The sequence below is a fragment of the Oncorhynchus kisutch genome, linkage group LG20 (genome assembly GCF_002021735.2).
Source record: "Oncorhynchus kisutch isolate 150728-3 linkage group LG20, Okis_V2, whole genome shotgun sequence".
Classification (NCBI taxonomy): Eukaryota; Metazoa; Chordata; class Actinopteri; order Salmoniformes; family Salmonidae; genus Oncorhynchus; species Oncorhynchus kisutch.
Genome location: NC_034193.2, coordinates 35821716 through 35834544, shown reverse-complemented (window position 1 = coordinate 35834544; position 12829 = coordinate 35821716). Strand labels below are relative to the sequence as shown.

At 39.8% G+C, this 12829-nt stretch overlaps 1 protein-coding gene across 2 annotated transcripts; it reads left to right on the top strand.

Moving 5' to 3' along the window:
• Positions 1-338: 338 nt before the first annotated feature.
• On the top strand, positions 339-12531 carry LOC116355360 (zinc finger protein 436-like). 2 transcript variants are annotated; one of them, XM_031798776.1, is made up of 2 exons: positions 339-982; positions 3694-5599. In XM_031798776.1, exons 1-2 carry the CDS (start codon positions 637-639, stop codon positions 4167-4169), a joined length of 822 nt encoding a protein of 273 aa, XP_031654636.1. In that variant the 5' UTR covers positions 339-636; the 3' UTR covers positions 4170-5599. The 2 variants fall into 2 exon arrangements, with proteins under 2 accessions (XP_031654636.1, XP_031654637.1); XM_031798777.1 differs by lacking the exon at positions 3694-5599 and adding an exon at positions 11720-12531 and having other exon boundaries at positions 356-982.
• The last annotated feature ends 298 nt before the right edge of the window (positions 12532-12829 follow it).

The window sequence follows — 12829 nt, the reverse complement described above, 5'->3', positions numbered from 1 at the left end:
GCAGAGAGGTAACCAGGTTTTGGGCTAAAATATCCTGGTAGTGGGTAAAGTTTATTTATTTATTTTATGCATTTTTGCTCATCTTTATCAAGGGTATCAATAACTAGGGGCTTATTTTGATATCTAGTTATTTGACTGAATAAGAAATACAGATATGGAGGAGATGTAGAGTTTGTTTTAAATTCTCATTAAAAAAAATCTGAACTAATCAAACAACACGTGTTGATATAATATTCTTATTACATGGAGAGGGAAAAAACGTTTCCCAAAACTGCTTAATATTATAATTCATTGAAGAAGAAAAAAAGTTATCTCCTCAACTGCGTTTCCTCCCTCCAGATAGCAGATGGCGATATGTGTCTTTCAGGCGATGTTTCTACTGTGACGTATAATCTAGTGGACGGAACGCTTCTTCAACAACTGCAGCCACCTCGGTAGCTCGCCAAATAACGAAGTCGGAACATTCAAGTTCTTTAGACAATTTCGTGGTTTATTTGCCACTATGATTTAAACATACTTATGTGGAAACAACTTCCTACCCCATTTAATTTAATATTTACCTTGTAAGTCAACTAGCTGGCTGGTTAAATTAGCACTAGTCTGGTAACTAATGCTAGCTAGCTAACATCTCCGACCATGAGGTCACTAAGCTACTCTCCTGATAAAGAAGAGGGGGTCTGCTGGACGGAGAAAGAAGCTATCGTCAAAGAGGAGGAGGAAGAGGAGGCTGTTACAATACAAAAACAAGTAGATGGTGAGGCTGTTACCGTGAAAGAAGAAGAGAAAGGCGTCACAGTGAAAGAAGAGGAAGACGCGTTCAGAGTGAAAGAGGAGGGTGTTACAGTAAAAGACGTGTTCAGAGTGAAAGAGGAGGAGGAAGATGCCGTGTTGGGAGTGGAGGATGAAGAGGGGGAGATTACTGTCACATTGGAGGAGGACGAAGAAGAGAAGACTGGAGAACTGATTAACACCAGTAAATACAGTGAGTACTAACTTATAAAACAGGGACGTTGATCTGATTAACACCAGTAAATACAGTGAGTACTAAATTATAAAACAGGGACATTGATCTGATTAACACCAGTAAATACAGTGAGTACTAAATTATAAAACAGGGACGTTGATCTGATTAACACCAGTAAATACAGTGAGTACTATCTTATAAAACAGGGGCACAAACTCTGCAGTTGTTGAACTGTGTGATTTTACATTCTACACTTGAATATGTTTTTGTACTGTCTGAATTGTTCATGACGTCCTCCAGTGATTTTAACTTTTCCTGTTGAAAAGTGATATATAAATACAGTAAAGTATAAACACACTAAAGGGAAACAAATAAATGTTTTGTGCAAAAGTGTTTTTTTAGACAACTGGAAACTAGAAGGAGTGAGTGATGCCATAGTAAGGCCTTCAAGTAGTTGGCTTGATGGGAAGTCGTGATGTCATCCAAAAGGTGACTGATCTTCATGTGAATATTCTTTTTTTTTTTTTATCCTTCCCTTTCTGTCAAGTTGGTGGTTGATCATGGCTAGAAAGCCATTTTCAAGTCTTGCTATAGACTTTCAAGACAAGTTAAGTCCAATCTGTAACTAGGCTACTCAGGAACATTCAATGTCATCTTGGTAAGCTCCTCCAGTGTAGATTTGGTCTTGTGGTTTAGGTTTTCCTTTTCCTACAGTTTTTTGTATTCAGATCTCTGAAATGCACTCTACCTACTTAACATTTAGTGTCTCCTTAAATTATGCTGGGAAAACAGTTCATGGGCACAGAAATCCTGAATAATTTCAGATTTCGCACTACTCAATGGTTCTAACCGAGAGTCACCTTAACTTTATTGACAACACCCAAATGGATACTGTCATTAACGTAGTTCTATAATAGTATGTCTATGTTAGGTGACGTTATGGGTCCTACAGTAGGTCTATGTTGTTGTTAGGTGAAGTTATGGGTCCTACAGTAGGTCTATGTTGTTCGGTGAAGTTATGGATCCTACAGTAGGTCTATGTTAGGTGAAGTTATGGGTCCTACAGTAGGTCTATGTTATTGTTAGGTGACGTTATGGGTCCTACAGTAGGTCTATGGCAGGTATTCCCAAACTGGAGTATGCCGTCAGGGGTACGCCAAGTAATAATGTGATTCACATTTTTTTAAATGTACAAATAATACATTTTCTTCACATTTTCAAACAGTCAATTTATATTTTCCAACAGGGCTTTACATTTGGGTGAGGTTTGTTTCTCACCCGAGTAGCCTCGTTTCATTGCCAAAAATACAATTAAACCATCTAGTGTTCAGCGAAATAGCAACACCATGTCAAATACAGGTAGCTTAGTCAAATAATTAACTTCCAATCACATTAACCGTTACTCTCTCGCGGGAATTCCACAAATGTATGTAGCCAAACGTAGCTGCTGCTCATGTTGGTATCTGTACTGATGGTGCAGGGAGACATAGTAGAGTGGTAACGCGCATCAAGCAGTTGCTCCCGACGCCACTTGGGTTCACTGCAACATCTACCGACAGGCTCTTGGGTACACTGCAGCATCTACTCACAGGCTCTTGCTGCCAAGGGAATGACTGACATCTTGGAAAACGTTTTGGACACTATAGTGATAATGGTTAACTTTGTTAAAGCAAGGCCCCTGAACTCTCGCGTATTTTCTGCACTATGCAATGATATGGGCAGCAACCATGTAATGCTTTTACAACATACAGAAGTGCGCTGGTTATCAAGGGGCAAAGTATTGACACACTTTTTTTTTAAATTGAGAGCTTAACGTTTTCTTTACTGAACATCATTTTCATTTGTCTGACCGCTTGCATGATGACGAGTTTCTCACACGACTGGCCTATCTGGGTGATGTTTTTTCTCGCCTGAATGATCTGAATCTAGGATTACAGGGACTCTCTGCAACTATGTTCAATGTGCGGGACAAAATTGAGGCTATGATTTAAGAAGTAGGTGCTGTTCTCTGTCTGCATTACCAAGGACAACACACAGGTCTTTCCATCATTGTATGATTTTTTTGTGTGCAAATGAATTCAAGCTTACGGACTATGTCAAATGTGATATAGCGAAGCACCTGAGTTGGGTGCGCAATTACGCAGGAACTTTCCCGAAACGGATGACACACAACTGGATTCGTTATCCCTTTCATGCCCTGCCTCCAGTCCACTTACCGATATCTTAACAAGAGAACCTCATCGAAATTGCAACAAGCGGTTCTGTGAAAATGTTATTTAATCAGAAGGATTGGGCTGCGCTCAGAGTATCCTGCCTTGGCAACCTATGTGAGAGTGGATTCTCGGCCCTCACTAGCATGAAACTAAATACAGGCACAGACTGTGTGTGGAAAATGATTTAAGACTGAGACTCTCCAATACAACCCAACATTGCAGAGTTATGTGCATCCTTTCAAGCACACCCCTTCTCATTAACCTGTGGTGAGTTATTCACAATTTTCAATGAACAAAGAAGGTTTAATTTTAAGATGGTTAAATAAAGAGCAAAATGATTTATTTATCTTATTATTTGTGCCCTGGTCCTCTGTCAACTGTCAAATAATTTAACAGATGTCAATTGTTGTACAACTTCATGGGTATGCTCTGGGCATCACCTTTTACCTTAAATAAACAGTGGATTTCTGCTGTTGTGGGCCTTTAACCATCTGTCTGACTTTGTTGTTCACACAGGAGAGAGACGTGACTATCGTGGATCATCTGGGGAGCCTCAACAACATCATGATGCTGACGAGGCAGAGAAGACTCTCTCCAGATCAGAACTCCTCAAGAAACACCAGCAGAGACCCACAGGGAAGAAATCTATCTACTGCTCTGACTGTGGGAAACATTGCAAATCTTCATCAAAACTTAAAATACACCAGCGAGTACACACAGGAGAGAAACCTTATAGTTGTGATCAGTGTGGCAGGAGTTTTACTAAGTCAAACAACCTGGTATCACACCAGAGAACACACACAGGAGAGCAGCCATATAGCTGTAAGCAATGTGGGAGGAGTTTTTCTCAGTCAAACAGCCTGGATAGACACCAAAGAACACACACAGGAGAGAAGCCTTATAGCTGTGATCAGTGTGGGAAGAGTTTTACTCAGTCAAGCAACCTGGTATCACACCAGAGAACACACACAGGAGAGCAGTCATATAGCTGAGAGCAATGTGACAAGAGATACTCTCATTCAAGTGGTCTGATTAAATATCAGAAAATACGTGCAGGAGATCCACAGAGTGTAGAATGATCTCCAACACCAGACCTGGGTAGTAGAACCCAGAGTGTGGAATGATCTCCAACACCAGACCTGGGTAGTAGAACCCAGAGTGTGGAATGATCTCCAACACCAGACCTGGGTAGTAGAACACAGAGTGTAGAATGACCAACACCAGACCTATATTCATCAAATCACATTTTATTTGTCACACACTTGTTTAGTTAGCAATGTTATTGCGGGTGTAGCAAAATGCTTGTGTTTCTAGCTCCAACAGTCCAGTAATATCTAACAATACACACAATCTAAAGGAATGGAATTAAGAATGTATAAATATTTGGACGAGTGATGTCAGAGCGGCATAGACTAAGATACAATAGTATAGGGTAGAATACAGTATATACATATGAGATGAGTAATACATAGACTAAGATACAGTAGAATAGGATAGAATACAGTATATACATATGAGATGAGTAATACATAGACTAAGATACAGTGGAATAGGATAGGATACAGTATATTCATATGAGATGAGTAATGCCAGATGTGTAAACCTTTATTAAAGTGACTGGTGTTCCATTCCTTAAAGTGGCCAATAATTTCAAGTCTGTGTATGTAGGCAGCAGCCTCTGTGTTAGTGACGGCTATTTAACAGTCTGATGGCCTTGAGATTGAAAATGCACCTGTACTGACCTCGCATTCTGAATGATAGTGGGGTGAACAGGCAGTAGCTCAGGTAATAACAAAGAACTTATGTGTGTGCCTGAGGGGAAATGTACTTTTATACAGCCAAAAGGGGTGAGAAATTACACCAATATCAGTGGACAATTTGCACTAATGTAAATTAACATCGATAATGGAACATATTCCCTTTTGCTGACGTGATGAACCACTACGGAGACATAAATATTTACCATCTAAAGCGTGTGTGACCTCTCACCTCTCTGGCTGTAGAAGTGTTCTTCCTAACCAGGAGAGGGATGGAATGAGTGTTTCAGACAGCGGGGTTACCCAGAGGAATGGCTGGATGAGTGTTTCAGCGGGGTTACCCAGAGGAATGTCTGGATGAGTGTTTCAGACAGCAGGGTTACCCAGAGGAATGGCTGCATGACGCAAGGGATCGTTATAAAAATACAGTGGTGGAAAAAGTATCCAACTGTCATACTTGAGTAAAGAAAACATTTAAAATGTAATTATAATTTTTGTAAATTTAAAACAAAAACATAACTGTTTGTACTCATATGTAACCAAATCGTGGCTGCAACTAAGTTACTAAGTCTTTAATCAGACTGTATTGTTACACTGGTGAGTAAAAACGAATGTTCCTACACTTGAACTTTTTTGTCTGAAAATAAAATGTACATTTTCCTCAACTGCGTCCGGTCAGCAGATGGACGAGATGCCGCTTAGGCCACCCGTTGTGACTCTGTCAAGATGTCAGCAGAGCAAGTTTGTATGAAGGTCTGGTTATTAAATGGGTTCATAGTTCAAGAGTAATATCCTCTAAAACCCTCTGGTGATGAACTTTGCTGCCCTGTTTCCAGTTGTCCACATGGCTGGGAGAACCTATTCAAGTAAGTAAGTAAATAGATTTTGGAAATGAAAAACAACAATGTAGTATTATCTAACTAGCGTACAGTCCCTGCTAACTCAAATGAGCTGCTAAATGAGTTAACTAGACAACTTCACATTCTGTACAGATAGATAGCGAAGTTAATTAAATATCACCAGCTACCTGACTTCATATTAGCTATCTATCACTGTAAAAAACAAACTCCAAATGCATTTGTAGCTAGCTAACAGCCATGGAGGAGGGTGAAAGGATAGCAGCCCCAACTGTCAGTGGGAGAGGAGGCTATTCTGGATAGGGAAGGTACTTTTGTGTTGGTCCTGTCCCTAGAAGTGGGGAGGGAGATAATAGTAACATAATATTCAGTGTGGTGTAATTTGACTATAATGAAGTCTGTTTCTTGTGAAATGCTAATTAATTAATTAAAAATCATACAATGTGATTTTCTGGATTTTTGTTTTAGATTCCGTCTCTCACAGTTGAAGTGTACCTATGATAAAAATTACAGACCTCTACATGTTTTGTAAGTAGAAAAACCTGCAAAATTGTCAGTGTATCAAATACTTGTTCTCCCCACTGTATGTAAATAAGGTATTCCTGTTTTGTCATTATGGGGTATTATGGGGTATGGTGTGTAGATTAATGAGGATCACAATATTATTTAATGCATTTTAGTATAAGGGTGTAACATAAAAAAATGTGGAAAAAGTCAAGGGGTCTGAATACTTTCTAAATGCTCTGAATATGCTGTTGGTTTACTGTTCTAATACATTGTATGACCACCAATACTGTTCCACGATTCACAGACCTAGAAAATACATGGCCAACCTTGCTGCTAGAGATCTAGCTACTGGGTGTGCAGGTTTCTGTTCCAGCCCTGCACTAACAGCTGACATTGTGCTGATTATTTGGATTAGACACTATTCAATCATGTCTTGATTTGGAGTCAGATGGATGCCTAAACCCACTGCCCATTTCCACAGGTGTTCTTCATGATAGGAAATAAAGTGGTGATTCACAGAATGAACTATAGTGTCTTTTTGGGTCATTGAACATTCCCTGTTTGTCTGGTTTTTTGGGTTGTTACTCTAATTTAGTCTGATATTGCACAATCATTACTTAATTCTGCTACATTTAAAAATGATTTGTTTAATTTAGTCTTTATTTAACTAGGCTCATGTGGTTTGTAATTTCGATACTGAAACAGGATTTGTTAATCCTCCCACATTGTTTCCATGTTGCTGAGTTGTTTTCTCCATTTGAAATGATACTGTTAGAAATAGGTAAAGACCTAGCGATTAAATCAATCACTAACCTTCGATCTTCATCAGATGGCACTCACAGGACTTCATGTTACAAAATAAATGTGTTTTGTTCGATAATGTCCCTCTTTATGTCCAAAACCCCCAGTTGAATTTGGCGCGTTATGTACAGTAATCATTGTTTAAAACAAGCATCCGGTGAAATTTCAGAGAGCCAAATCAAATGACAGAAATACTCACCATCAACATTGATGAAAAATACAAGTTTTATACATAGGATTAAAGATAAACGTCTTGTTAATCCAGCCACTGTGTCAGATTTCAAAAAGGCTTTACGACAAAAGCACACCATGCGATTATGCTAGGGCAGCGCCTAGCCACAGAAAACCATACAGCCATTTTCTAACCAAGGAGAGGTGTCACAAAAGTCAGAAATAGCGTTAAAATTAGTCACTTAACTTTGATCTTCATCTGGTGTCACTCCCAGGTCTCCATGTTAGACAATAAATGTTCAATTTGTTCAATAATGTCCCTCTTTATGTCCAAAAACCTCAATTTTATTGGTGCGTTTAGTTCAGTAATCAAAAGTCACAATGCGCGCTCTCAAAATCAGACTTAAAAAAAAAAAGTACAATAAAAGTTTGTAGAAACATGTCAAACAATGTTTAAAATCAATCCTCAGGTTTTTTTTGTCACAAATATTCAATAATATTTCAACCGGACAAAAGCTCCATCAATAGAAAAGGTGAACAAGAAATGCGCGCTCCCGATCACACGCTGGGTTCATGGCTGAAAATGTCCGCTGTCCACTCATTGAAAGTGTTGTATCTCCCTCATTTTTCAGAGTAAAAGTCTGAAACAATGCCTAAAGACTGGCCACATGTAGAAGAAGCCATAGAGATCGTGAACTGGGTCCTAAGTCTTTGTATGGTGGATAGGCTTTCAATGGAAAAACAGCCTTTCAAAATAATAGTACTTCCTGGATGGATTTTCCTCAGGTTTTCACCTGCCATATCAGTTCTGTTATACTCACAGACATTATTTTAACAGTTTTGGAAACTTTAGAGTGTTTTCTATCCAAATCTACTAATTATATGCATATCCTAGCTTCTCAGCCTGAGTAGCAAGCAGTTTAATTTAGGCACACTTTTCATCCATTATTCCGAATGCTGGCCCCTACTCTAGTGAAGTTAAGCATTCTGTTTAATTAAATAATTAAGACACACAAATGACTCGAAGTCATAACTAGAGGGAGCCGGTAGTCTGCAACCTTTTCCAGTTGGAGTGCCAATTTATCTGACCATTTCTGCTAATCTGTGTGCCAGTAATGATTTTCATATGCACATTTTCGTGGAACAGTTGTCATTAATCTACATTCTATCTAAATCTAAATGAAAATTATACAAATCTAAAAGTAACTTTTATTGCCAACTATGTAAAAATAGCCTACATAAAGCCAACAAATAAAAACAGCTAGAAAATATCCAGATAAAAACAAATCACATTGGATGCGCATGGCCTGTCTACATAGTTGATACATTGTTTAAAGTTCTATCGCCTAGGTCGGTCTGAAACATGATATAAAATATTCTGGGCCCTCAGAGTTTCCCGCGCCAGTGAGTTTGGGACAGACACAGCTGTCGGCTATTTGTGTAAGGGATAAGAAGTAATCAGGTATTTTATGACATTTCCACTGGATCAGAGCATTACATTTTTCCCTTTCATGTCGAGTGGTTATCAAGAGTGAGAGCTGGAAATAATGTACAAATACTTTGAGGAACTATTGTAATTCGCCAATTGATTTTTATAAGACTTTGTTTATACTATCAGACATCCCCAAATAGGTGCATCGCTCTCTGCATCGCTCTGTGCCCTCTGTTTGCTAAAACACAATTTAGTTTCAGAAACTCCTCAATGCTGATGTGGAAATCCCTAGTTATACCAATAACATAGACTTACTGTAGGACCCATAACTTCACCTAACAACAACAGACTTACTGTAGGACCCATAACTTCACCTAACAACAACAGACTTACTGTAGGACCCACAACTTCACCTAACAACAACAGACTTACTGTAGGACCCACAACTTCACCTAACAACAACAGACTTACTGTAGGACCCACAACTTCACCTAACAACAACAGACTTACTGTAGGACCCACAACTTCACCTAACAACAACAGACTTACTGTAGGACCCACAACTTCACCTAACAACAACAGACTTACTGTAGGACCCACAACTTCACCTAACAACAACAGACTTACTGTAGGACCCACAACTTCACCTAACAACAACAGACTTACTGTAGGACCCACAACTTCACCTAACAACAACAGACTTACTGTAGGACCCACAACTTCACCTAACAACAACAGACTTACTGTAGGACCCACAACTTCACCTAACAACAACCGACTTACTGTAGGACCCACAACTTCACCTAACAACAACCGACTTACTGTAGGACCCACAACTTCACCTAACAACAACCGACTTACTGTAGGACCCACAACTTCACCTAACAACAACCGACTTACTGTAGGACCCACAACTTCACCTAACAACAACCGACTTACTGTAGGACCCACAACTTCACCTAACAACAACCGACTTACTGTAGGACCCACAACTTCACCTAACAACAACCGACTTACTGTAGGACCCACAACTTCACCTAACAACAACCGACTTACTGTAGGACCCACAACTTCACCTAACAACAACCGACTTACTGTAGGACCCACAACTTCACCTAACAACAACCGACTTACTGTAGGACCCACAACTTCACCTAACAACAACCGACTTACTGTAGGACCCACAACTTCACCTAACAACAACCGACTTACTGTAGGACCCACAACTTCACCTAACAACAACCGACTTACTGTAGGACCCACAACTTCACCTAACAACAACCGACTTACTGTAGGACCCACAACTTCACCTAACAACAACCGACTTACTGTAGGACCCACAACTTCACCTAACAACAACCGACTTACTGTAGGACCCACAACTTCACCTAACAACAACCGACTTACTGTAGGACCCACAACTTCACCTAACAACAACCGACTTACTGTAGGACCCACAACTTCACCTAACAACAACCGACTTACTGTAGGACCCACAACTTCACCTAACAACAACCGACTTACTGTAGGACCCACAACTTCACCTAACAACAACCGACTTACTGTAGGACCCACAACTTCACCTAACAACAACCGACTTACTGTAGGACCCACAACTTCACCTAACAACAACCGACTTACTGTAGGACCCACAACTTCACCTAACAACAACCGACTTACTGTAGGACCCACAACTTCACCTAACAACAACCGACTTACTGTAGGACCCACAACTTCACCTAACAACAACCGACTTACTGTAGGACCCACAACTTCACCTAACAACAACCGACTTACTGTAGGACCCACATCTTCACCTAACAACAACAACCGACTTACTGTAGGACCCACAGCTTCACCTAACAACAACAACCGACTTACTGTAGGACCCACAGCTTCACCTAACAACAACAACCGACTTACTGTAGGACCCACAGCTTCACCTAACAACAACAACCGACTTACTGTAGGACCCACAGCTTCACCTAACAACAACAACCGACTTACTGTAGGACCCACAGCTTCACCTAACAACAACAACCGACTTACTGTAGGACCCACAGCTTCACCTAACAACAACAACCGACTTACTGTAGGACCCACAGCTTCACCTAACAACAACAACCGACTTACTGTAGGACCCACAGCTTCACCTAACAACAACAACCGACTTACTGTAGGACCCACAGCTTCACCTAACAACAACAACCGACTTACTGTAGGACCCACAGCTTCACCTAACAACAACAACCGACTTACTGTAGGACCCACAGCTTCACCTAACAACAACAACCGACTTACTGTAGGACCCACAGCTTCACCTAACAACAACAACCGACTTACTGTAGGACCCACAGCTTCACCTAACAACAACAACCGACTTACTGTAGGACCCACAGCTTCACCTAACAACAACAACCGACTTACTGTAGGACCCACAGCTTCACCTAACAACAACAACCGACTTACTGTAGGACCCACAGCTTCACCTAACAACAACAACCGACTTACTGTAGGACCCACAGCTTCACCTAACAACAACAACCGACTTACTGTAGGACCCACAGCTTCACCTAACAACAACAACCGACTTACTGTAGGACCCACAGCTTCACCTAACAACAACAACCGACTTACTGTAGGACCCACAGCTTCACCTAACAACAACAACCGACTTACTGTAGGACCCACAGCTTCACCTAACAACAACATAGACTGACAGAAAGGTGTCTGTATTGGAGACCAAAATTTGTCTGGCACACTGCTTAGGATTTCAACAACTTTAAAAACGTATTTCTAGCCTACAATCATCGATGTTACTACTAATGGAAAAACAAGACAAAATATGACTATTGTTGTTCACTTGACTGTCTTAAGACAAATGTCAAATATTGAACATTCATTACAGACGTCATTGTTTGTACAACATAATGGCTACGCTGTTGGCATCACCTTTTTACAGTAGATTTCTGCTGTTGTGGGCCTTAAACCATCTGTCCGACTTTTTGTTCACACAGGAGAGAGACGTGACTATTGTCCATCGTCTGGGGGGCCTCAACAACCTCATGACGCTGAAGAGGCAGAGAAGAGTCTCTCCACATCAAAACACCTCAAGAAACACAAGCAAAGACCCACAGGGAAGAAATCTCACATCTGCTCTGACTGTGGGAAGAGTTACTCAAGATCAGATTCACTTAAACTACATAAGAGAATACACACAGGAGAGAAACCTTATAGCTGTGATCAATGTGGGATGAGTTTTACGACATCAAGCCATCTGATTCAACACCAGAGAACACACACAGGAGAGAAATTGTATAGCTGTGATCAATGTGGGATGAGATACTCTGATAAAAGATCTCTGATCAAACATCAGAAAATACATGGAGTTGTTTCATGATATCAATGAAATAATGTCACAATGTAGAATTTCTTAACATTTTAGTAGGAGTATTTAATGGTGTCACAATGTAGAATGTTTTAACATTGTAGTAGGAGTATTTTAATGATGTTCTACCTTATTGTTTGCCCTGTTCAATTGATTGCAGCATGATCTGGATATTAGCCTCAGGGGAAAATCCAGGCTCTGAATTGAAAGAGTATTATTTAGCAAAAAGTGACTAACAAAAAAAGAGCTGTGTTACACTTACTGCGTTGGTGACCCACTTTAATGAAAATGCAGGACTTCAAAATGTAGCTAGCTGTTGAAAAAGCTGCTTGTTTAAAAAAATACATGTAATATGATAATTGTTGCAGATGTTTGTGTATATATACACACATGAAAGCACTATAATAAATTGTACTATAATCAATTTTATTAACAATCTGACATCACTCCAGTATTTCTTTACAACATTCAAGTGTGAATTGTCTTTATTCCACTACTGAAGAAGCATGTCTCAAATCACCTCATATTTCAAACATTCAGCCTGACAAAAGACGTTTTATTATTCCATGCCTCACCATTAAGTGAAGTATTGCCAATACATATTAACAAAGGGGTGTACATTTGGTTTTGATTTCCATATTTACAATTTGTAACATTTAGTAATCATAATTATTTATGCAACCAGCTAACCATTTTTGGGTACAATTTATATTGACGTTGTTGCCCTGCTTTTAGATAT